This window comes from Ranitomeya variabilis, chromosome 6 (genome assembly GCF_051348905.1).
Source record: "Ranitomeya variabilis isolate aRanVar5 chromosome 6, aRanVar5.hap1, whole genome shotgun sequence".
Lineage (NCBI taxonomy): Eukaryota > Metazoa > Chordata > Amphibia > Anura > Dendrobatidae > Ranitomeya > Ranitomeya variabilis.
In genome coordinates, this window is record NC_135237.1 from 509,681,725 (window position 1) to 509,708,830 (window position 27,106).

At 47.6% G+C, this 27,106-nt stretch overlaps 1 protein-coding gene across 3 annotated transcripts in view; it reads right to left on the reverse strand.

Moving 5' to 3' along the window:
* MTDH (metadherin) overlaps positions 1 to 27,106 on the reverse strand; it is a 39,700-nt gene that overhangs the window by 11,815 nt on the left and 779 nt on the right. For all 3 annotated transcript variants that reach the window (XM_077270923.1, XM_077270924.1, XM_077270922.1), the window contains exons 2-6: positions 17,791 to 17,892; positions 16,881 to 16,965; positions 15,186 to 15,326; positions 14,352 to 14,567; positions 7,645 to 7,731 (exon numbers count right to left, since the gene is read on the reverse strand). In XM_077270923.1, the coding sequence (XP_077127038.1) occupies positions 7,645 to 7,731; positions 14,352 to 14,567; positions 15,186 to 15,326; positions 16,881 to 16,965; positions 17,791 to 17,892 (631 nt within the window). The remainder of the gene's footprint in view (positions 1 to 7,644; positions 7,732 to 14,351; positions 14,568 to 15,185; positions 15,327 to 16,880; positions 16,966 to 17,790; positions 17,893 to 27,106) is intronic.

The following is a 27,106-nucleotide window of genomic DNA, read 5'->3' on the forward strand; positions in this document are numbered from 1 at the left end:
TCAAAAATACAAATAGATACCAATAAAAGTAAAACTAATTGAGACATCAGTAGGTTAAGTGTTTTTGAATATCCATATTGAATCGGGAGCCCCATATAATGCTCCATACAGTGTATGATGGGCCCCATATAATGCTCCACAAATGCCGATTATGACCCCATAAGATGCTCCATACAGATATTTGCCCTCATATCATGCTGCACATGGCCCCATACAGATATTTGCCCCCATATCATGCTGCACATGGCCCCATACAGATGCCCCATACAGATATTTGCCCCCATATCATGCTGCACATGGCCCCATACAGATATTTGCCCCCATATCATGCTGCACATGGCCCCATACAGATATTTGTCCCATATCATGCTGCACATGGCCCCATACAGATATTTGCCCCCATATCATGCTGCACATGGCCCCATACAGATATTTGCACCCATATCATGCTGCACATGGCCATAAGATGCTCCATACAGATATTTGCCCCCATATCATGCTGCACATGGCCACATACAGATATTTGCCCCCATATCATGCTGCACATGGCCATAAGATGCTCCATACAGATATTTGCCCCCATATCATGCTGCACATGGCCATAAGATGCTCCATACAGATATTTGCCCCCATATCATGCTGCACATGGCCCCATACAGATATTTGCCCCCATATCATGCTGCACATGGCCCCATACAGATATTTGCCCCCATATCATGCTGCACATGGCCCCATACAGATATTTGCCCCCATATCATGCTGCACATGGCCCCATACAGATATTTGTCCCATATCATGCTGCACATGGCCCCATACAGATATTTGCCCCCATATCATGCTGCACATGGCCATAAGATGCTCCATACAGATATTTGCCCCCATATCATGCTGCACATGGCCCCATACAGATATTTGCCCCCATATCATGCTGCACATGGCCCCATACAGATATTTGCCCCCATATCATGCTGCACATGGCCCCATACAGATGCCCCATACAGATATTTGCCCCCATATCATGCTGCACATGGCCCCATACAGATGCCCCATACAGATATTTGCCCCCATATCATGCTGCATATGGCCATAAGATGCTCCATACAGATATTTGCCCCCATATCATGCTGCACACGGCCCCATACAGATGCCCCATACAGATATTTGTCCCATATCATGCTGCACATGGCCCCATACAGATGCCCCATACAGATATTTGCCCCATATCATGCTGCACATGGCCACGTACAGATGCCCCATACAGATATTTGCCCCCATATCATGCTGCACATGGCCACATACAGATGCCCCATACAGATATTTGCCCCATATGCTGTTGCTGCGATTACAAAAATAAAAAAAAAACTACATACTCACCTCTCCGGCCCTCGGCACTTGCTAGAGTCACCTGCTTCCCGTTCCACTGCTGACCGCCGCTGTGTCTTCCCATCCTCTGCACCGACGTTCAGTAAGAGGGTGGCGCGCACTAATCGCGTCACCGCGCCCTCTGACCTGAGCATCACTGCGGAAGACACAGCGGCGCCGACGGTGGAACGAGGACCAGGTGAATATCACGCACTGCCCCCCGTCATTCACCTGCTACCGGCGAGGTCCCTTCACGTCTGTTCCCCGGCGCCACATTTTCTTCCTGTAGTGAGCGGTCACCGTTACCGCTCATTACAGTAATGAATATGCGGCTCCACCCCTATAGGAGGTGGAGCTGCATATTCATTACTGTAATGACTGGTACCACGTGACCGCTCACTTCAGGAAGAAACTGCAGCGCCGGGAAGCAGGGACCGCGCCAGGATTAGGTGAGTATTATTAGACAGCCCCTGCTCCCCCTCCCCTGCCGACCCCTGGGTATGACTCGAGTATAAGCCGAGAGGGGCAATTTCAGCCCAAAAAAGTGGGCTGAAAATCTCGGCTTATACTCGAGTATATACGATAATTACACCATAAAATAGGGATTTTTGTGTACTCACCGTAAAATCCTTTTCTCCGAGCCATTCATTGGGGGACACAGACCATGGGTGTATGCTGCTGCCACCAGGAGGCTGACACTAAGTATTACAAAGAAAGTTAGCTCCTCCCCTGCAGTATACACCCCCTCTGCTGGCTCCCAGCTAACCAGTTCGGTGCAAAAGCAGTAGGAGATCAATAACAACATATAAGCGTATAGCATGTCACATTATATATGAGAGTATAACACATCAAATGATAAAAACAAATACAACTAATAATAGGGAAGGAGCTGTGTCCCCCAATGAATGGCTCGGAGAAAAGGATTTTACGGTGAGTACACAAAAATCCCTATTTCTCCTTCGCCTCATTGGGGGACACAGACCATGGGACGTCCCAAAGCAGTCCCTGGGTGGGGACAACATCAGATCAGGCCGTGTAACCGCTACTTACAAGTGCGCCAAGGCGGCCTGCAAAGTCCGCCTGCCCAGACTCACATCTGTGGAAGTGTGTGAATTATAGTGCTTCAAGAATGCATGCGGACTGGAGGAATTCGCAAGCTTGCGGTCGTGCTTGCCGACGCCTGGTGCCTAGAGCCCTGAGACAGGGAGATAGGCTGACATCTAGCACGGAAGGACTCCTGGATGGTGAAAAGAATCCACCAGGCTAACGTGGCCGATGAACACGGCTAAACCCTTCCTGTGACCGTCAGGAAGCCTACTTACCATCGAGAAGCCCAAGCAAAGTGTCCAACCTTCGGAAGGATGCCGTCCTCGATACGTACCTACTTGGAGCACTCACTTCTTCCAGATTATGGAGAACCCATTCCGTTGTGTGGACTGGAGCCGAAAGAGATGAGAGGACGATGCCCCTGCAACAGTGGGAATACAAAACCACCTTGGCAACGAGGGAAGGGGATGGCTTGAGGGCAACGATGCATTGATGGTAAAGGAAAAAAGACTGAAAGGAACAGAGTGGCAAGCTCTGAAGACTCATCAGGATGACAAGAACGCAGAGAAAAAAGGGGAGTGACGTTTCCTGATAGTAAAGTCTTTCTGGATCGAAAAAGGAGTCTACTGTAAGATCCCCAGGACCATTAAGGTCCCCCAGATCTAACGGTACGCGGTAGGGAAGAACTACAGGTGAAGGCTCCCTGCGAGAAGGTCCATATTTCCAGTTTTGACGAAATATGACGGAGAAATACTAGTACCGCAAGCGAGAAAACCTGACATGGTCAGTGCGGGTCTCCCGGGATCACTGGGGGCCTTTTCTGCTTCCAAAAAGATCTCAAGACGTAGTGGAAGAGGAGTTATGGAAATTGGTACCGTGGAAGAAACGGAGCATGCACTGCAATGGACTTGGATCTTGAAGCCAAACCATGAACTGGAGTACATAGGCGTTCAGCTTGGACGCCATCCGACCTACATCTGGAGTACTCCAGTGAAGGCAGATGTGAAGGAAGACTTCCGAGTGAAGTTCCCACTCACTTGAGGAGAAAACCCTGACGGCTGAATATGTCAGCCGCCCAGTGTTCTACTCCAGGGACATGTACTGTTGAGATCACCGAATGATAGATCTCGGCCCATCAGAGAGTGCGAGGTACCTCGGCCATGGCGCTTGACTGTGGGTACCTGCGAGATGATTGACGTATGGCACAGCCGTGGCATTATCCAAATTGAAGATGGATGGTTGACCCGCCTAAGGGCAGTGGACCTGCTGTAGGATTAGCCATACTGTTCGGATCCCCAGAGAAATGATCGGGAGAAGAAGACGGGCATTGGTATCCCTAATAACCATTGGACCAGAAGAAGGCTCTGGATGAGGAAGGAGCTTAGAGACTACCTTTTGAAAGCCTGATTGACTTGCTGAAAACGAGCGGAGCAAAAGAAAACTACTTCTGTTTTCGTCTTATTGCTCAGAACCCTCCTAGCTAATTGAATGAACCGAGGGAATGAGTGATCAAGTGCACAAGCTCCGTGTTGAAGGGCCACGACCTTGACTCGAGAGAGAGAATTACCATCCCTCTTGTGCAGGATCATCGTCAAAGAGGATCTGATGGGCTGGGAATGAGGAAAAAAACTTGTCTAAGTTTAGCTGCTAGCCCAAGTGAGAGGGTATTGCAAGTGATATAGACGACTTAGTGTATTCCTTGTAGAGCGGCTAGAAAGTCGACCGAGTAGGGCAGGACGACCATGTTTCTAGGGTGCAAGAAGCACATGACAACTGCTATGAGCGTTGTGACCACTGTGGTGCGGTAGCCAGGCTGAAGGGCAAGGTCGTGACTTGAAAATGCTGTTCGCGAATGGAAAGGAGAAGAGATAATTGTAGAGGGGAAAAAAGTAGGCATGTGAGGGTAAGAAAACCGAATGTCGATGGATGCCAGAAAACTACACTTTTTTTTTTGTTGAAGTAATGGCTGAGCGGAGGAACTGCATCTGAAAAAGGAGGGCCTTGTCAAAGGTTGTTAGAAGTTTGAGGTCCAGGAATGATCATACTTTTCATTTTCTCCTTCGTGAAACCAAGATCTCTTAGATCTAGACTGTCCAGGACAATGCTTCTACTGCTGGATGGGTCTGTAGAAAAAATACGATCCCTTGTTAGTCTCCCGCTCAGAAGATTTGATTTGAATTGAAGTAGATAAGGTCTCTGACCAGGAGACTATTGGTCAAGCAACATCATGTGGCGCTAAAGAAGGGTAGAGCGCTGAACCCGAAGCCACAAGACGGAACGAACCAGATTTGCTATCCGACCGTCTGTGGTTTTTTAATTGATGATACATCGGGCAGGGATACTGGTAGGTATACCACAAGAAATTCCACCCGGTTAGACTGCCAAGTGGCAGAATGCGGGGCTGCAACCAGCAGGCCTCTTGCCATCTTCGTGCAGAGTAGAAAATTAGGAACCTTCGATCCACCATTCTGTTAACAGGGACGTGGAGAGGAATCGTCCACTTTCTTGCATCATCCCCTAAATTGATACAAAGGGGGGTGCTCGGACGCCAAAGATGTGTGCCTCTGTACATCCCCAGAGTTGAGGTCCCCGGGTGGACAGGGCAGGTTGTTTGGCATTAGGCCTGGATGCAGAAGAGGATACATGGAGGCGACACTGCATGTGTTCGTCTGTTGAAGATGTGGGGGGAATCGGTGCCCTTAAAAGGACCCGTCGCCCATAAACATCAGACCAGGTATGGCAACCTACTTAGCGGCTTCTGTCCAGTGAATTGCTCGTCGATTTGTTGATGGTATAAATAGGAGAGTCCCTCCTTTTCTGAAGCTCTTGCAATACAAGGCAATATGCGATCCATATTCAGCGTTCTCAACAAATCATGGGGGAGAGATTAGGAAATGAAAAACTTCCGTTTTGCAGATGCCTGTACGTTTTTCTAGAACACTTGCGGCCCCTGCTAGCGGACGCTCCCATGTAGGAGAGGGACCATGTATCTCGGTCCTGCGAGCACTCCGAGCCACAGAGGGTTCACAGAGGGATTCAATCTCTTGGTCCGAGAAAACCATGGGTTGCGGTTAGGGGATGAGTGGCGAAGGCTCCAGAGCTCAGTTAGGATGACCAGCTTCGGATTGATGATGTGCCCTTAAGACCAGCAAATACTGGTCATGCGCCTTTAAGACTAGGGAATACTGGTCGTGCGTCTTTAAGACCAGGGTATACTGGTCTTGTGCCTTTAGGAGGAGGGCATGCTGGTCATGTGCCTTTAAGAACCAGGACATACTTGTCATATGCTTTGAAGACCAGGGCATACTGGTCATGTGCCTTTAAGTCCAGGGCATATTGGTCACGTGCCTTTAAGACCAGGGCATACTGGTCATGTTCCTTTAAGACCCGGGCATACTGGTCATGTGTCTTTAAAACCAGGTCATACTGGTCATGTGCCCTTAAGACCAGGGGATACTGGTCATGTGCCTTTAAAAACCAGGTCGTACTGGTCATGTGCCTTTAAGACCAGGGCATACTGGCCAAGTGCGTAAGACCAGGGCCTACTGGTCATGTGCCTTTAAGACCAGGGCATACTGGTCACGTGCCTTTAAGACCAGGACATACTGGTCATGTGCCTTTAAGACCAAGAAGTACTGGTCATGCGTCTTTAAGACCAGGGAATACTGGTTACGTGTTGTTAAGACCAGGAATACTGGTCATGCGCCTTTAAGACCAGGGAAAACTGGTCACGTGCCTTTAAGACCAGACAATACTAGACATGCGCCTTTAAGACCAGACAATACTGGACATGCGCCCTTAAGAACAGACAATATTGGACATGCGCCTTTACGACCAGCCAATACTGGACATGCGCCTTTAAGAACAGAGAATACGGGACATGCGCCTTTAAGAACAGAGAATACTGGACATGCGCCTTTAAGAACAGAGAATACTGGACATGCGCCTTTAAGAACAGAGAATACTGGTCATGCGCCTTTAAGAACAAACAATACTGGACCTGCGCCTTTAAGAACAGACAATACTGGACATGCGCCTTTAAAACCAGACAATACTACATGTGCCTTTAAGAAGGGAGAATACTTGCGCGTTTAATGCCTTGATGTAGAGTGGTTGTGCCCCCTTAATGCTAAAAATCGTTGCCTCAGTGTGAGCCGGCCGGGTGGACCAAGATGGCCACTGTGAGCTGCAGGGTAGATAAAATCTCGCAGAGAGCGAGAAGCGCCAACTCGGGGGGCGGAGCGACGGACACGATGCTGAATAGGCCCAAGCCGGGGCCTAAGTTTCGGTAGCAGGCGGGCGACACCAGCGGGGCGTTTCAGGAGACTTCCGGGATGCGGCCTACACATCGGCTGAAGCCAGGGGCTAAATCTTTGTAGCCGGCCAGAGCGTTACCTCAGAGAGGTGGGCCACAGGAAAGTGGCTAAGGCTGCCTGCGCCTTTATGGATATCCCTCTGAAGATGGATCCACTCACCATCGTTGCGCGTCCCGGCATGGAGCCGCCGCGGATGTGGGATTCAGCGCTGTTCTGTGCAGCGTGGACGGTGTGGGGATAAACCTTAATCCATCATCCGTTTGTTAGGGAGGAGGAGAGGAACCGTCCGCCTCCTTGTACCATCCGCTCTTAATAGTGGTGGTGCAGTGGGGGCTGCTCGGACGCCACATTGGATTGTGCCTCTGAACAGCCGAGGGTAAAACCTGGTGGGCAGGGCTGATGTCCGGCAATAGGCCTGGCTGCAGAAGAGGACACTGAAGGTGACACTCCAGTGCTCGTCTGATAAGGGAGGGGGAGATCGGTGCCATGAAGGGGCCGTCGCCCCTAGAATCAGCTCAGGCAGTGGCTTCCCACGTCGCAGGAGAGGATACGGAGAGGTGAAACTCCCGTGCTCGCCTGTTGTTGGTTCGGGGGAGATCGGAACATGAAAGAATCCGTCGCCCCCTTCGTCCGTTGTAAAAGGTAAAAGTAAAAAGAGTTCTTTGGGTCTGAATAGCAGACCAGTCCGTGTGCCTCCTACGGACACTAAGCAAGAACTGGTTAGCTGGGAGCCAGCAGAGGGGTGTATACTGCAGGGGAGGAGATCACTTTCTTTGTAATACTTAGTGTCAGCCTCCTGGTGGCAGCAGCATACACCCATGGTCTGTGTCCCCCAATGAGGCGAAGGAGAAATATATATCTTTTTTGTAATATATTGCAATTCTTTTTAAATATGTATATTTGGAAGAGTAAAACATACCAGAGACAGCATTGTTTATTCCCATGGTGGAAAACGGGGGCCTCTTCTCTGATGAATTCAGTCTTGCATCCACATTGGACCATGTGGCTGGAAAGAAATTGAAGTTCAGTTTCCATAGAGCTGCACTTACAGTGCGAGGCAAGAATTCAGGAAAATTGCAATGAAATTATATAGGTACGTTTGGGGAAATAATGTTAACCCCTTCATGACCTTGCCGTTTTTTGCAATTCTGACCAGTGTCCCTTTATGAGGTAATAACTCAGGAACGCTTCAACGGATCCTAGCGATTCTGAGATTGTTTTTTCGTGACATATTGGGCTTCATGTTAGTGGTAAATTTAGGTCGATAATTTCTGAGTTTATTTGTGAAAAAAACGGAAATTTGGCAAAAATTTTGAAAATTTCGCAATTTTCACATTTTGAATTTTTATTCTGTTAAACCAGAGAGTTATGTGACACAAAATAGTTAATAAATAACATTTCCCACATGTCTACTTTACATCAGCACAATTTTGGAAACAAATTTTTTTTTTTGCTAGGAAGTTATAAGGGTTAAAATTTGACCAGTGATTTCTCATTTTTACAACAAAATTTACAAAACCATTTTTTTTAGGGACCACCTCACATTTGAAGTCAGTTTGAGGGTTCTATATGGCTGAAAATACCCAAAAGTGACACCATTCTAAAAACTGCACCCCTCAAGGTGCTCAAAACCACATTCAAGAAGTTTATTAACCCTTCAGGTGTTTCACAGCAGCAGAAGAAACATGGAAGTAAAAAATGAACATTTAACTTTTTAGTCACAAAAATGATCTTTTAGCAACAATTTTTTTATTTTCCCAAGGGTAAAAGGAGAAACTGGACCACGGACGTTGTTGTCCAATTTGTCCTGAGTACACCAATACAATCACATGTGGGGGTAAACCACTGTTTGGGCATACGGCAGGGCTTGGAAGGAAAGGAGCGCCATTTGACTTTTTGAATGAAAAATTGGCTCCAATCTTTAGCGGACACCATGTCGCGTTTGGAGAGCCCCCGTGTGCCTAAACATTGGAGCTCCCCCACAAGTGACCCCATTTTGGAAACTAGACCCCCCAAGGAACTTATCTAGAAGCATAGTGAGCACTTTAAACCCCCAGGTGCTTCACAAATTGATCCGTAAAAATGAAAAAGTACTTTTTTTTCACAAAAAAATTATTTTAGCCTCAATTTATTCATTTTCACATGGGCAACAGGATAAAATGGATCCTAAAATTAGTTGGGCAATTTCTCCTGAGTATGCCGATACCTTATATGTGGGGGTAAACCACTGTTTGGGTGCACGGCAAGGCTCGGAAGGGGAGGCGCGCCATTTGACTTTTTGAATGGAAAATTAGCTCCAATCGTTAGCGGACACCATGTCGCGTTTGGAGAGCCCCTGTGTGCCTAAACATTGGAGCTCCCCTACAAGTGACCCCATTTTGGAAACTAGACCCCCCAAGGAACTTATCTAGATGCATAGTGAGCACTTATAACCCCCAGGTGCTTTACAGAAGTTTATAACGCAGAGCGGTGAAAATAAAAAAATAATTTTTCTTTCCTCAAAAATGATTTTTAGCCCAGAATTTTTTATTTTCCCAAGGGTAATAGGAGAAATTGGACCCCAAATGTTGTTGTCCAGTTTGTCCTGAGTACGATGATACCCCATATGTGGGGGTAAACCACTGTTTGGGCGCACGGCAGGGCTCGGAAGGGAAGGCACGCCATTTGGCTTTTTGAATGGAAAATTAGCTCCAATCATTAGCGGACACCATGTCGCGTTTGGAGAGCCCCTGTGTGCCTAAACATTGGAGCTCCCGCACAAGTGACCCCATTTTGGAAACTAGACCTCCCAAGGAACTAATCTAGATGTGTGGTGAGCACTTTGAAGCCCCAAGTGCTTCACAGAAGTTTATAACGCAGAGCCATGAAAATAAAAAATAATTTTTCTTTTCTCAAAAATGATTTTTTAGCCCACAATTTTTTATTTTCCCAAGGGTAACAGGAGAAATTGGACCCCAAAAGTTGTTGTCCAGTTTCTCCTGAGTACGCTGATACCCCATATGTGGGGGTAAACCACTGTTTGGGCACATGCCGGGGCTCGGAATGGAAGTAGTGACGTTTTGGAATGCAGACTTTGATGGAATGGTCTGCGGGCATCATGTTACGTTTGCAGAGCCCCTGATATGCCTAAGCAGTAGAAACCCCCCACAAGTGACCCCATTTTGGAAACTAGACCCCCCAAGGAACTTATCTAGATGTGTGGTGAGCACGTTCAACCCCCAAGCGCTTCACAGAAGTTTACAACGCAGAGCCGTGAAAATAAAAAATCATTTTTCTTTCCTCAAAAAAGATGTTTTAGCAAGCAATTTTTTATTTTCACAAGGGTAACAGGAGAATTTGGACCCCAATATTTGTTGCCCAGTTTGTTGTGAATACGCTGATACCCCATATGTGGGGGTAAACCACTGTTTGGGCACACGTCAGGGCTCGGAAGGGAAGTAGTGACATTTGAAATGCAGACTTTGATGGAATGGTCTGCGGGCGTCACATTGCATTTGCAGAGCCCCTGATGTGCCTAAACAGTAGAAACACCCCACAAGTGACCCCATTTTGGAAACTAGACCCCCGAAGGAACTTATCTAGATGTGTGGTGAGCACTTTCAACCCCCAAGTGCTTCACAGAAGTTTATAACGCAGAGCCGTGAAAATAAAAAATAATTGTTCTTTCCTCAAAAATTATGTTTTAGCAAGTAATTTTTTATTTTTGCAAGGGTAACAGGAGAAATTGGACCCCAACAGTTGTTGCCCAGTTTGTCCTGAGTACGCTGGTACCCCAAATGTGGGGGTAAACCACTGTTTGGGCGCACGTCGGGGCTTGGAAGGGCGGGAGCACCATTTGACTTTTTGAACGCAAGATTGGCTGGAATCAATGGTGGCGCCATGTTGCGTTTGGAGACCCCTGATGTGCCTAAACAGTGGAAACCCCTCAATTCTAACTTCAACACTAACCCCAACACACCCCTAATCCTAATCCCAACTGTAGCCATAACCCTAATCACAACCCTAACCCCAACACACCCCTAACCACAACCCTAACCCCAACACAACCGTAACCCTAATTCCAACCCTAATCCTAACCCTAATCCCAACCGTAACCCTAATCCCAACCCTAACCACAACTGTAACCCCAACACACCCCTAACCCTATCCGTAACCCTAACCACAAGCCTAATCTTAACCCTATTTCAAACCCTAGCCCTAATTCCAACCCTAACTCTAATTCCAACCCTAACCCTAAGGCTATGTGCCCACGTTGCGGATTCGTGTGAGATCTTTCCGCACGATTTTTGAAAAATCTGCAGGTAAAAGGCACTGCGTTTTACCTGCGGATTTACAGCAGATTTCCAGTGTTTTTTTGTGCGGATTTCACCTGCGGATTCCTATTGAGGAACAGGTGTAAAACGCTGCGGAATCCGCACAAAGAATTGACATGCTGCGGAAAATACAATGCAGCGTTTCAGCACGGAATTTTCCGCACCATGGGCACAGCGGATTTGGTTTTCCTTAGGTGTACATGGTACTGTAAACCTGATGGAAAACTGCTTCGAATTCGCAGCGGCCAATCCGCTGCGGATCCGCGGCGGTTCCGCTGCCGATCAGCGGCCGATCCGCGGCGGATCCGCTGCGGATCCGCGGCCGATCCGCTGCGGATCCGCTGCCGAAACGCTGCGGAATCCGCACAAAGAATTGACATGCTGCGGAAAATACAATGCAGCGTTTCTGCACGGAATTTTCCGCACCATGGGCACAGCGGATTTGGTTTTCCTTAGGTGTACATGGTACTGTAAACCTGATGGAAAACTGCTTCGAATTCGCAGCGGCCAATCCGCTGCGGATCCGCGGCCGATCCGCGGCGGATCCGCGGCCGATCCGCGGCGGATCCGCTGCGGATCCGCGGCCGATCCGCTGCCGAAACGCTGCGGAATCCGCACAAAGAATTGACATGCTGCGGAAAATACAATGCAGCGTTTCTGCACGGAATTTTCCGCACCATGGGCACAGCGGATTTGGTTTTCCTTAGGTGTACATGGTACTGTAAACCTGATGGAAAACTGCTTCGAATTCGCAGTGGCCGATCCGCTGCGGATCCGCGGCCGATCCGCTGCGGTTCCACGGCCGATCCGCTGCGGATCCGCGGCCGATCCGCTCTGTGTGCACATGCCATAACCCTACCCCTAACCATACCCCTAACCCTACCCCTAGTTCTAACCCTAACCCTAGTGGAAAAAGAAAAAAAAATATTTTCTTTATTTTATTATTGTCCCTACCTATGGGGGTGATAAGGGGGGGGGGGGGGGGTGTTTATTATTTTTTTTTATTTTGATCGCTGTGGTAGGTTCTAACACAGCGATCAAAATAAAAAAAATGATCAAAATGTACCTGTAATGAATCAGCCTGCCGGCAGATTCGGCGGGCGCACTGAGCATGCGCCCGCCATTTTGGAAGATGGCGGCGCCCAGCGAGGAGACGGACCGACACCGGGAGCCTCGGTAAGTATAAGGGGGGGGGGGGGGGGAGATCGGGGCACGGGGGGGGCGTCGGAGCACCGGGGGGTGACATAGGAGCAGGGGGGGAGCGGGCAGGAGGACGGGGGAGCGGAGCACAGGACGGAGGGGACCGGACCCCATAACAGAGCACTGGGGGGGCGATCGGCTCCACTTCAGGTTTTCCAGCCATGGCCGATGGTATTGCAGCATCGGCCACGGCTGGATTGTAATATTTCACCAGTTTTTTAGGTGAAATATTACAAATCGCTCTGATTGGCAGTTTCACTTTCAACAGCCAATCAGAGCGATCGTAGCCACGGGGGGGTGAAGCCACCCCCCCTGGACTGAAGTACCACTCCCCCTCTCCCTGCAGATCGGGTAAAATAGGAGTTAACCCCTTCACCCGATCTGCAGGGACGCGATCATTCCATGACGCCACATAGGCGTCATGGGTCGGGAAGGGGTTAATAATGATGTGTTTGCTGCAGGGTCAGAGCACTTACCCAGGTCCTGTTGCCTGTGAGTGCTGCAGGTACGTTGCGCCCCTATTAAAGTCTGGGATCTGTACAGCATTGTACTAGCATGTGAGGGAAACGTCAGGGTGGATAAAGATGGCCCTCAGGAGTTGCAGAGTGCGGAAGTTTCACAGTGAGTGAGAAGTGCCAGATCGGGGCGGGTTTACGTCGGGAGGGCATCGGATTGCTCCGTGAATAGGCTCAAGCCAAGGCCTAAATTTCAGTGGCCGACCAGAGTGCTCTCCCGGATTGCAGCCTAGAATAGGCCAAAACCTGGGCCTAAATGTTTTATGCCGACTGTAATGTGACCGGGAGGAAAGGGATAGTCTGCGCTCTAAGGCTACGTTCACATTTGCGTTGTGCGCCGCAGCGTCGGCGCCGCAGCGCACAACGCAAACAAAAACGCAGCAAAACGCATGCACAACGCTGCGTTTTGCGCCGCATGCGTCGTTTTTTTCATTGAATTTGGACGCAGCAAAAATGCAACTTGCTGCGTCCTCTGCGCCCCGACGCGGGCGCCGCAGCGACGCATGCGGCGCAAAACGCAAGTGCGCCGCATGTCCATGCGCCCCCATGTTAAATATAGGGGCGCATGACGCATGCGGCGCCGCTGCGGCGCCCGACGCTGCGGCGCTGGCCGCAAATGTGAACGTAGCCTAAGGAGCCCTCCGCCTGCAACTTATCTGCGATTGTGAATGAAACCGCCAGAGAACGCAGAGCCCGATTGCTTTGCTTTCAGGTTAGCTCTGCAGCGTGGACGGTGCAGGGGAGACTTCCATCCACCATCCCTTTGATAGGGAGGTGGAGAGGGACCGTCCGCCTCCTTCCATCATCGCTGTTCAATGCTGTGGGGGCTGCATGGACACCATAGATGCCTCTGTACATCCTAGAGGTTAACTCCCTCAGGATGTGTCAGGGCTGTTGGTCTGGCCATAAAGAGCCTGGCTGCAGAAGGGGGGACGTGGAGGCGACACTCCATGTTCCCGTCTGTTGTTGGTGTGGGGAGAGTGGTGCCCTGAAGGGACCCGTCGCCCCTAAAATAGAGCTCAGGCATATCTTTCAACGGTGTAGGAAGGGGGCACATGGAGGCGACACTCCACGTTCACGCCTGCTGGTTTGGGGAGAACGGAACCCTGAAGGGTTCAGTCGCCCCTGTAATCCTTGAAAAAGTAAAAATAGAAACAAATTGTGGTCTGAATAGCAGACCCATGTGCCTCCTACAGACACTAAGCAAGAACTGGTTCGGCTGGAGCCAGTGGGCGGCGTATACTGCAGAGGAAGAGAATCTTTTTTTGTATTCATTTAGTGTCAGCTTCCTAGTGGCAGCAGCGTACACCCACGGTCCTGTGTCCCCCAATGAGGCGAAGGAGAAAGTATTTTTGTGCTATGCAGTGGGGAGTGGGGACTTACAAACCACTTACTATAATGACTAGAATGCTGTTAAAGATGGCTTCTAGGTGCTGGTCGTACTTTATATGGGGAAAATCTGGTGATAGCCTAACTGGTTAAAGGGAACCTGAGTGCACAATTTTGTAAGACTATTATAGAATTTTGTTCTTGATTTTTGTTGCACAAAAAAATTGTGAAAGAAAAATATATAGGTGTATGTAGATAGACCTTCTTACCTATTCCAGGGAAGATTGAACGTTCGCTCCATGGTGCGCTCCAATCCTTCCCATTAGCGTCTACGTTATCCTGGTTCCAGGTGCAAGGCTCGGCTTTTTTCTTGCCTGCTGTATTGCTGGGGGGCACCCATTTTTCTTCTACTTGTTGGGCAGGAATCACTTTTGTCGGCTTCTCATTCCAACTACTGCCATTTAGAGCAGAGGCTTCGCTTGGGCCTGGTGAATGTGCAAAAAGGTAAAAGATGATAAGTGAACAGAGGTATGAGACCATGCTGAAGCCTCTATGTCACCTGCTGTTTTGGTATGTACATATATTATGATCCTTCACCCCTGACCAGCATTTCCCTTCCCAAAACATGCTTCCATCTGCAAATCATCTTCATTAATAATTACATTTCCTGAAAACCTCTTCAAATACTAAACTTCAAGTAAGTGAATTCTGAAGTAGCAAACTGGCGCCCGAGCTGTGACATAAGCTTCTTTACCTTCTAACTTTCTGAATTCACTGTCTAGAGCGATCAACTGATCTTGCAGGTCTCGCTCCAAGCAAACCAACTTTGCGGCAGGAAGCACTTGGCAAAAAATATTGTAGTATAAATGATGGCTATAATTTGCCATCGCTGTAAAACAAGGACAGCTCAGACCTATAAAAGTGGTGCAGAGTCATCCGTACAGGGTTCAACTCCTATCTCGTTCATAGAGAGGTCCTATGAAATGAATTGCTCTCCCACCTTGAATTCACAGGCCACAACATAGAACACATCTTATAAGAATCCCGCTCTTAATATAAAGCATGCTGAATAAACTGAAATAAGCTTTATAGCCTTATGTCACCTTTAGCTTTTCGGATGTTTGCAGACTGGGTTGACACAACGGTGAAAGACTCGGTATCGGGTACGGTGTCAGCATCGGCTCCTTTGTCACGTTTGCGTTGTTGCCTTTTCTCCTTGTTGCTGATTTTGGTTTCCCAGTTTCCTATCAAATAAATATCCATAAATTCACTGAAATGTTCTTCAACGAAAAAGAAACTGTAGCTGCATTAGGTCTATCCTTATTTATAGAGATAAAATGCTGAGCCAATTAATGTCCTATATATCTTTATAGTGATGGGAGCCTAGTTATTCCTGGTAATTCCTTGGTTGCCACCATGACATTTTCTTTCGTAGTATGGCACGATCTGGTATCCAAAGTGTATAGGAAAGTGACGATCATTCTCTGGGCTGATGGTCGCACATGCTGCTCACTCTCCGCAGCTTCTCTACGTAATGATCCTCAGTGTGTTCAGCAACCAGACACATCTTTCTGCCCTTTTTGCCATTACCATTGGCTGCTCAACAGTGAATAGAAGGTCCCAAAATGCATTTTTGACTTTTTTTTTTTTTTTTTTTTTGGAGAACGTTTAAAAAATTTTCGGACATTTTCTAGTGCTATTAACAGGAACCTGTCACATGAAGAAACACTATTAACCTGCAGATATGGGGGTTAATCAGCGGTTTAATAGAGTTCTGAACCTGCCCGATGCCCTCACTTAGACGCCGGCAGCCCGGAGGAAATGAATGTTATTCCTCCTGGTAACATTTGGGTTTCAGTCACAGGGTGGTGTCGGTTCAGCCATAGCTCTGTGTATAGAGAGCAGCGGCTGTAACAATGCCCCCATCAGTGACTGAAAGCAGAATCAGCATTAGTGGTGGCTGTCAGTCAGTGCCGGTGAGTGGTTACAGCCGTCACTATACACAGAGCGGTAAATGAAACCGCCGACACCACCCCCGTGACTGAAATCCCAAACGCTACTGGGAGGAATAAAGTCAAGTTCATTACCTCCTGGCAGTGGGGGTCTAAGGTTCAGAATGCTATTAACCTGCAGATTAACCCAATATCTGAAGGTTAATAGCATTTTTTATGTGACAGGTTCCCGTTAAGGGACTTGATCTTGTTTTTGCACAGTTCGGTATATACAGTGTACTTTGTCAGTGTAACTCATGCTACTGGACCAAGAGGGATGATAAAAGTGGCAATCCTTTTAAACAACCGGGGAGATTTACTAAGCTAAAAGCGCCAGAATTCCAACCTGCAACATATTTATTAAGTATTGTAGACATTTTCTTCGCCTGTTCTGACAAAGGGCATGGCTTTGCTGAAAGGAGTCATGAACCAACATGCCATATCATTTGCCAAAAACATGCCATAAATTTGCATAAAAACTAAGCCAACTAATAGGTGTAGACTTTAATATCTTTATACCATCTAGTCTAAGACCACAACCCACTATGAAAAATCTGGCACATTTTGAGACTGTCTGGTCCACGTTTGTTGCCAGTGTGCAGCCTCAGCAGTCAGGGTATTGGTGGTTGTGATCACTTCTGGTCGAGCAGAGGCCGTCACAGCGGTAGTGCTGGAGTGAGTGAGTGGATTTGGATAGCAACATTTATTGGGTTTACTTTTTTTAAAGGAAGGCTTTCACATATTAACTGAGTGGAAAAACCCTTTAGGTATAAGAATAACACATTCATCTCTACAATAAGAGCTTACCTTCCTCAGCTTCCTTTTTATCCTGGTTGGATGATGGTTGTGTTGGTTTCGTATCCGCCTTTGGTTTCTTTTTGTTCTTCTTTAGCTAAGAAAATGCAAAACTTGAAACTCGCTTCTCATAAATACTTCATTGTTATTGAAGGGACAATGAACTACATACAGTATTTTATGTAGGATGGTGTAACGGGTTATGTCTCTGAAACCGAAGTTTACTGCACAAGTTTCTACATGGGCACCAGAAATCAGACGTAGATAACCTTTACACTGGCTGCAGGGAATATGTGGGTAACATAAACCCTGGATATTACATTGGTGGTGTTAAAGGAGACATGCACCATCCTTGCCTGACTTCATCTAACTGCTTGGGAGTCCCAGGGAGGATCCCATATAAAAACAGGTTGTTCCACAATTATAACTTATTAGCTATTCTTATGACAGGGGAGAAAATAACAGCAGGGAGTTCCAATGATCACATCAATGGGGGATACTGAATGATTTCAATAGAAGAGCCGTTGTACATGTGGCATGATTTGTCTATCGGACTGATCACAGGTAAGCGATAGTCAACTTCGCTCAGTCCTATAAATGAAATGTGCCATCCATATTGGGGACACAGGACTTCTTTTCTTATGATCACTGGGCAGATAAATGGTAAGACTCCCATATAGACACAGATCCTGGGGGGGGGGGGGGGGGGGGGACAATACCTTTTAATTATGGGACAAGCCTTTTCAATTGTCTGAACACCTCAGCAAAGGATTATTCTAGTGGATTAGAGGAGGCGTTAATATACTGGGAAAATGCGCCAATTATGGTTTTCCCTTCAACAGGGGTGTGCCACGCCAGTAATTCAGGTCCAATATAATTAGTGAGACATAAGGCAGCCTGCAAAATGGGCAGAGAAAATCACCTTCTCATTCTTTTTATCTGCGTCAGCTGCCTGCTTTGGACTTTCTTTTTTAACAGCAGGGATGAGGACTTCTTCAGAGAGCTCCACAGGCCGACCGTTGGGCTGGAAAAGAAAGTGACAGCATTAGCTAATCTATAAACGGACTGCAAAGATTTTAGGCAGTTGTTGAAGTTTTGCAACAGAGTAAGGACGGTTTCAAAATCGAAGTCTTCATTTATATCAATGAATATCCAAAGTGAATGAACCAAAGAAATGTAACTCACACAAATATTCGGTGTGACTGCCCTTTGTCGTCAAAACAGCATCAAATGCTCTGGGTACACTTGTACTTACACGCAGTTTGTGAAGGAACTCGGCAGGATGGCCGTTACTAATATCTTGGAAGACTAACCACAGATCTTATGTTGATGTAGGATTGAACTGCATAATGAATAAGTATTAACTGTATTTGTCAGCATTGAGGACACTAATAAAGGGCAACGTTGAGGACAGCAGTCAGACAAGGAATCCTAGTGATGCATATGAGTGATACATGGTGCTGACTTCCCTTTAAAATCAGAAGTCCAACAGAGCCATCAGCTAAGAACTGGCAGCAACCAGTGGGATCCAGCTACACCCATCTACAGATCGGAAAAGTCTGGCCAAAAGTGGTCTTCATGAAACAGGAAAGCCGTACCGTCAACAAGGAAACAAGCTCAGGTGACAGAAGGCAGTTTGTTCTCCGAAGGGCTGAAGAGCGGTACAATGAGTGTCTGCAGGCAACAGTGAAGCATGGAGGAGGGTCCTTGCAAGTGTCGGGGCTGCATTTCAGGAAATGGTGTTGGGGATTTGGTCAGGACTGATGGTGTCCTCAAAACTGACAAATACAGGCAGATACTTATCCATAAAGCAATACCATCAGGACCCCAAACATAGAATCATTAAAAACCATCTTCAAGGTAAAGAGTAAGGAGCTGGAAGTGATGATCCGTGCCCCAACAGAGCCCTGATATCATCAAGTCTGTCTCTGGGATTACATGAAGAACAGAAGAATATTCACAAGCAACATCCACAGAAGATCTGAGGTTAGTTATCCAAGATGTTTAAATCAACTTCCAGGCCGAGTTCCTTCAAAAACTGTGTGTAAGTGTATCTAGAGGAAGTGATGCTGTTTTGAAGCATCTTTAAAAGGAACCAGTCATGTTGATAAATAGTACCTGATCTGCAGGCAGGAGGATGTATAACTTGCATTTTATCCATTAAAATCTCTGGTGTTTGTAAGCCTGAGAGTCCAGTAGGCGGTCAATTTGTGATTGGACCATCCTTCCTGTGTGACTGTGCATGCAGATAGCTGTCAATCACGAGTAGTACTGCCCACTGGACTCACATATATGAACATCAGGGATTTCTATGAATAAAATGCAAGTTGTACTTAATCTTTTCCAACAATCCTATATATAATTCTGCTCAGTTTCTCATCTATATCGAGCTGTAAATAGATCAGATGGATGGTACAACGTCACAGGGTCCCTTTAGGCCGGTTTCACACGTCCAGATATTTCCGGTACCGGAGATATCTGTGTGCTCACGTGGTACATCCGTGTGGCACACGTGCGGCAGCCGTATGCCGCATCAGGACCACACGTACGGCGCCGGGAAGCAGCGCTGCAGTAAACGCTGTTCCCCTGCTTGTGGTGCTTAAGCCGGCTGTCATCCCTTCTCCCCTGCTCGGCTGAAAGCAGCGCGAGCAGGGGAGAAGGGATGAAAGAAAAACCAACGTGGGGTTCCCCTATATTTTCAACCAACCCGGCAAAACTCACAGGTGCGGGCTGCTATTCTCAGGCTGGTAAAGGGCCATGGATGTGCACCCCCCAGCTTTAAAAAAGCAGCCTGCAGCTGCCCAGAAAAGGCGCATCAATTAGATGCGCCAATTCTGGAGCTTTGCCCGATTCTTCCCACTGCCCTGTGGCATTGGCATATTGGGTAATGAGGGGTTAATGTCACCTTGCTATTGTAAGGTGACATTAAGCCAGCTTAGTAATGGTGAGGTGTTAATAAGACAACTATCCATTACTAATCCCACAGTTGTGAAAGCGCAAAAAAAAACCCCACACATTAAGAATAAAGTATTTTAAAGGAAAGAAAAAAAAACAAAACAGGTTTTATTACCTTTATTTTAAGATCAATCCAACCCTTGTTCTCCTGTAAAAAAAATTCCAAAATAAAAAACCAACAATATCCCATACCTGTCTGCCGTACAGTCAAGTCCAACGCTGTAAATCCATCTCAAGGGGTTAAAAACATTTACAACTGGGCGCGCTAATACGACCGCTCCCGGCTGTAAACGACTGGGGAATGAATGAAATGCAGGGGGCGGAGCTTTGGAGACTAGAGTTGCCATCACCGAAGCTCCGCCCCCTGGCGGCATGAACTCATATGAACTTTGTAGCGTGGCAAAATATTCAGAAACTTTCCCACGCAACAGAGTTCATATGAGTTCAAGCCGCCAGGGGGGCAGTTTCGGTGTTGGCACCGCTAGTCACCAAAGCTCCGCCCCCTGCATTTCATTCATTCCCCAGTAGTGTGCGGCCGCATTAGCAGCGTTCCCGGTTGTAAATATATTTAACCCCTTGAGATGGATTTACAGCGTGGGATTGACTGTACGGCGGACAGGTATGAGATATAGTTGCTTTTTTATTTTGCAATTATTTTACAGGAGAACAAGGGCTTTGGTTGAATTGAGAGTACAATAAAGGTAATAAAACCTGTGTTTCTTTATTTCATTAAAATACTTTATTCTTAATATGTGTTTTTTTAACTTTCACAACTGTGGGATTAGTAATGGATAGGTGTCTTATTGACACCTTTCCATTACTAAGCCACCTTAATGTCACCTTACAATAGCAAGGTGACATTATCTCCTCATAATGAAGGGATGACAGCTGACTTCAGCGCTGTTTCTCCCACGGCCGGCCGTGCGCACGGAGGAGAGTGCACACTGTTCTCCGTGTGCGGGACGTGCTGCCGGTGAAAAACGGACATGTCTCTGTGTTTTGCGAAAACCCGCTGAGATGTGCACAGACCCATTCATTTGAAAGTGTCTACGTGTGTCAGTGTCTCCGGTACGTGAGAAAACTGTCACTACACGTACCGGAGGCACCGACGTGTGAAACCGGCCTTAAATGGTAACAAGTAACAATTGGAACAAAAAATGCAACACTTTAATTTGTCATTTGACAAAAACATTCTCCATAAAGTATTTGCAAAGCTCCTTAGTGCCTGATATATTTCCTGTGCAGTGGGCATCAGGGTTTATAGCCGTTGGGAAAGCCTTGCGTTTTCAGGATTACCAGCCAGGATTGCGGGGCTCATTGCCCATAATAACCAGAGTTTACATGGCATCTGTGAAACCGTACAGGGACAGCAGACTTCCATCTGAGGCCTTAGTACGAGACGTCTCCACTGCGCATACAGCTGCTGCACATAGCAGTAAAAGGAGATGGACAAAGACATCACATGTTACTACCAATAAATCTCTGCTGTAAGAGGGGACCGCTGGGGGGAGGTGGGCTATGAGTGGCTGTGCACACAGCTGCTTGTATAGGGTAGTAACCACAATCCAGTGAGAAGATGCATTTACAATGGCAGATTCCTGACCATAAGCAGTGCCAACATAAGGTGATTGGGGCTTATGTAAATGCCCATTTGCAAAGTGAATAAAAACTGTATTGGGATAATTAATATGACTGTTTGGTTCTCACACAGTTTGCTTCATCCCTGTTCACATGGGGAGACATACTGCTGGCTATTATTTCAGCAAAATAAGATGCAACTGGGTGACCATTCATCACTATTAGCCTATGTCCACATGACCCAATAGTGATCAGTTAGAACAGAGCCAGCAGCAATTCATTAGCAAAAAGAGTTTCACACACAACTTAAGCCGATGTTAAATAGCTGATCTCTGCCGGATCCAGTAAGCAAAAAACAAAACAAAACTGATCTGTTACAAACTATAGAAAAAAAATGATTCCTTATTAATGGATCCGTCTACCATAGAGTTCAAAGTAAAAAAAAAAACACAGATCCTGGAGAGAACAGATACTTAAAGGACTAAATAGTTATGTCTGCACAACTTTTTTGCCATCAGATTGCTGCTGGATCCGTTCTAAATGATCATTTCTGGCCATGTGAACATAGCCTTATGGTTGTAATATGGCCTCGATTATCTGCTTTACTCACAGCAGGAGCATAAAGAAAAGTGACCTGATAAAAGGCAAATAGCAGCGCTGGATGGAGTTACACATTTCACAAGACTGGGAACTGGTTTCTAAATCCAGCAGAGATTGTCGGACCGCTGACTGTACGCTTCTGGGGTAATGCAGGGGTGAAGGAGCAGAGGGCAGATGGAGGTCTTATCTACCCTGCAAATAGAAATAGGATTGCCTGCTACAGTATTAAAAAAAAATTACAATCACCAGTAAGGCTACGTTCACACTAGCGTTGTGCGCCGCTGCGTCGGCGACGCAACGCACAACGCACGCAAAAACGCGTCAAAACGCACGCAAAAACGCTGCGTTTTGCGACGCATGCGTCGGTTTTTGCAGAAAATCGGACGCAAGAAAAATGCAACTTGTTGCGTTTTCTTGGTCCGACGCTTGCGGCAAAAAAGACGCATGTGTCGCACAACGCAACAAAAAAAACGCATGCGTCCCCCATGTTAAGTATAGGGGCGCATGACGCATGCGTCGCCGCTGCGTCGCCGACGCAAACCCGACGCACATTAGCTTAACGCTAATGTGAACGTAGCCTAAGTAAAACTCCCAGAGTCGCCTCATCTGTCAGGTTATTAGAAATTGCAATTCTTAGTCTTTCCAGTTTCTGAGGAGAGCGCTAGCTGCATTTGCTATCTGGGTAGATAGTATCACATCTACGATTCAAGCATTGCTTCATAGAAAATAGTAATCTCTTCCACAAAAAAAAAAAAAAAAGCTTGTGGTACACATTAGATGTGTATTGTTTGGACCCATCGATCTCTACAGGACCGGCAGACTCATATTATATGTACACATACCTCTCGTTCTCCGGCAGATAAGCTGCTGCCAGAGAAAATATGGCAGTGACCCTCACAGAACACAGGAGGACTCGGCTGAGTCAGACATCCTGCATATGTATGGAGGAATCGGAAGAGATAACTGAAGGCTGAATTTCAGCCAACAGCTATCTATTGTGTATGGTGGGCAAACATAAGTACCACTGCTGAGCGCCCCCAAAAACTTGCTTGCATGGATGCTTTTTCTAAGCCATGTCGGTTCACGGATGAGAAATATTGAAATCCCAGGCTGCCTATACATCAGATCACAATGATGTGATGTATATGACATGTAAGCTTTTAAATGCCTCCAAAATAGATAGCTACAGCTCCTTGATGGGGGGTGAGGTCTGGGGTCATCCTTGGGTCAATGGCACCGTGGACAAACCACCACATGGCACTGACAATCACTCATCCCCCATTCATCTCTGAGGCTATGTGCACACGGTCAGGTTTTTTTCGCGATAAAAATGCATGCATTATGCATCCTATCATTTAGAATGCATTCTGCATGTTTTGTGCACATGGTGCGTTTTTCTTCCACGAAAAAAAAAAGCATCGCGGTAAAAAAAAGCAGCATGTTCATTAATTTAGCGGATTTTCCGCGTTTTCCCCGCAATTCTATGCATTTGAAAAAAAACGCACAAAAAACGTGTCAAAAACGCGGTAAAATCGCTGTAAGTCTACGTTCACATTAGCGTTCGGCGCCGCAGCGTCGGGCGCCGCAGCATGCGTTACGCGCCCCTATATTTAACATGGGGGCGCATGGACATGCGTTGTGCTGCGTTTTGCGACGCATGCGTTGGGCGCAGAGAACGCAGCAAGTTGCATTTTTTTTGCGTCCAACTTTCGGCAAAAAAGGACGCATGGGTCGCAAAACGCAGCGTTTTAGCGTGCGTTTTGTTGCGTTTTTGTTTGCGTTGTGCGTTGCGTCGCCGACGCTGCGGCGCACATCGCAAATGTGAACGTAGCCTAAAAATGCATGCGGATTTCTGGCAGAAATGTCTGGTTTTTGTCAGGAAAATTTCTGCCAGAAATCCTGACGTGTGCACTTAGCCTGTAATTGTGCTTTTAAAAAGTTTGCCTATCAGATTTAAAAAAACAAACAAAAAAACCCCCATAACTTCCCATGTCATGGTGACTTAAAAACTTAATAGACAGGGGGTTTGCATGCAGAGATCCCACCAACCTGAAACAAAAGGATAGAGGTCACTCAGATGAGAACTGTGCCCCTTCACCTGTGATTTTCTTTTTTTGCTCTAAAGAAGTAGAGCCAAAGAAGTAGAGCCAAACAACTATTCCCAGTAGTGAGAGATCTCTGCTGAGTCACTAATCAAAGGCTTCCGAGGGACCTGCACAGGAAGCCGCTCTGGGAGCCATCATCTCCTATGCACTCGGGGAAACCTGGACAGGCTCGTAAGAAAACGACAAGAATCTCAGAATCAGAGTCAACCTCGTCAAATGAAAATTAACACACATCATTTAAGGGGTATTCCAGTCTACAGAGACCATCCTTTTTTAGATAGTTGTGGGTACCACCCCTGGAACCCCCCATGATCACTAAAATAGAAGGAAAGAAGAAGGGAGCAGACTACAGTTAGGAGTTGAATGAAGCCAGGATCATGCAGGACGGTGAGAATAGCCATGTGCTGCAGCCTTGTGGGTGCTTGGCCCTAAAGACAGATCAGGGAAACTTCTGATCCTGGCCGATAAACACTTTGGTTGCTGCAGTTTTAAGAGTCATCAAGCAAGGGTCTTCACGTAAATAAATAGATTTCACAATAACACAGTGAGGGACTTTGGGAACCCTGTGCACCTGAACATAAGAACAAACATTTCCACTACTGGACAGCCCCTTATTAATGGCCCATTATCCTGCTTAGACAAAATGAACACTGCAGCCACTGACTGACTGTAGTGCTCACCCACCAGGGGTAGTACCACTGAGTATGGAGGAGTAGTGCTGGTGGTACCAATTCTTTATTTACCTCCCAAAACCCAATAACAAGAGGTTGCTAGTAGTAGGCAATCCCCAATTTGTTGATTGGATTACATGGTGTGTGACACAGTAACAATATAAAAAACAAAACAATGGAAACAATGTTTTCTTTATAATAGCTGCACAAAGACCTTTTGACTTACACAGTAAATTAAAAGTACACCAAACTTCTGCTGCATCATACAAAGACCTCACACAGCCGTATCATAAAAAAGATTTAAGACGAAAAAAAGTTTCCCTAAATCACAAATCCAGCAGGTTTTTTTAAAAAATTTCAGGGCTAAAGTGGTGCTATTAATTTTAGGCCCCTGTCTTAAGCTCTTCCCGATGCTCTTACAGTCCTGCGCTGCCATCTTGTGACCACTACTTCTGCCTGACTGAAAGTCAGAGGTAACGGACACAAGCTCTCAGTGTAAGTCTATTAGGGCCTCTCACAGACTTACATCAAGAGTTGTGACTTTTGTCTCATCCAGCAAACACTGGAGAGATCCTGTAGGCCACAAACTGCTTAAGACCGAACGGAGCAGCGACAATAACAGCTGAAGACGGTGGCTGGTAAGTATAACACTGGGGAGGTTTAGTAGCACCAATCCAGAGCTGCAACAACAAAAAATCAGCTGGAGTGGTGCTTTAAGATATTTTATCCCCCTACGCCAAGAACCCGCGATTCCAATCAGAGCTGTAGAGAAAGCGATGAAGCTTTGCTTTCTGTGTATATCATCGTGCCCCTTCTGTGCCTAGTTCAGAGTGAATTCCATCATGATCTGCTTCAAAGAAGTGACAAAGTTTATGTTTTTTTCCACCAGGTGTTTATCAAAAGCAGGGGGAAAAAAAGCACTTAAAAAAAAAAAAGAAAAAAATCAAGTGGATCTCTTATAGAAATGAATGGGAAGCGTTTTCCAAGCACAAACCTACTCCAAGAAGCTCTACAAGGCCCTGTATGAACGCAGCCTACAAATATGAGCAGCCATGTGGGGAAGCACTGTCAGTCTGCACTGTGGCTGCCATGTCACTGCCCCCTGACATGACCGACAGGATACCTGCCCCCCCCAGCCATTGCCCCCTGACTGACAGGATGCCTGCCCCCTCTGCCGTGTCATTGCCCCCTGACTGACAGGATGCCTGCCCCCTCTGCTGTGTCATTGCCCCCTGACTGACAGGATGCCTGCCCCCTCTGCCGTGTCATTGCCCCCTGACTGACAGGATGCCTGCCCCCTCTGCCGTGTCATTGCCCCCTGACTGACAGGATGCCTGCCCCCTCTGCTGTGTCATTGCCCCCTGACTGACAGGATGCCTGCCCCCTCTGCCGTGTCATTGCCCCCTGACTGACAGGATGCCTGCCCCCTCTGCTGTGTCATTGCCCCCTGACTGACAGGATGCCTGCCCCCTCTGCCGTGTCATTGCCCCCTGACTGACAGGATGCCTGCCCCCTCTGCCGTGTCATTGCCCCCTGACTGACAGGATGCCTGCCCCCTCTGCCGTGTCATTGCCCCCTGACTGACAGGATGCCTGCCCCCTCTGCCGCGTCATTGCCCCCTGACAGGATGCCCACCCCCTCTGCCGCGTCATTGCCCACTGACAGGATGCCTGCCCCCCCCAGCCATTGCCCCCTGACTGACAGGATGCCTGCCCCCTCTGCCCATGTCATTGCCCCCTGACTGACAGGATGCCTGCCCCCTCTGCCCATGTCATTGCCCCGACTGACAGGATGCCTGCCCCCTCTGCCGTGTCATTGCCCCCTGACTGACAGGATGCCTGCCCCCTCTGCCGTGTCATTGCCCCCTGACTGACAGGATGCCTGCCCCCTCTGCCGTGTCATTGCCCCCTGAACGACAGGATGCCCGCCCCCTCTGCCGTGTCATTGCCCCGACAGGATGCCTGCCCCCTCTGCCGCGTCATTGCCCACTGACAGGATGCCTGCCCCCCCCCGGCCATGTCATTGCCCACTGACAGGATGCCTGCCCCCCCCCAGCCATTGCCCCCTGATAGGATGCCTGCCCCCTCTGCCCATGTCATTGCCCCCTGACTGACAGGATGCCTGCCCCCTCTGCCGTGTCATTGCCCCCTGACTGACAGGATGCCTGCCCCCTCTGCCGTGTCATTGCCCCCTGACTGACAGGATGCCTGCCCCCTCTGCCGTGTCATTGCCCCCTGACTGACAGGATGCCTGCCCCCTCTGCCGTGTCATTGCCCCCTGACTGACAGGATGCCTGCCCCCTCTGCCGCGTCATTGCCCCCTGACTGAC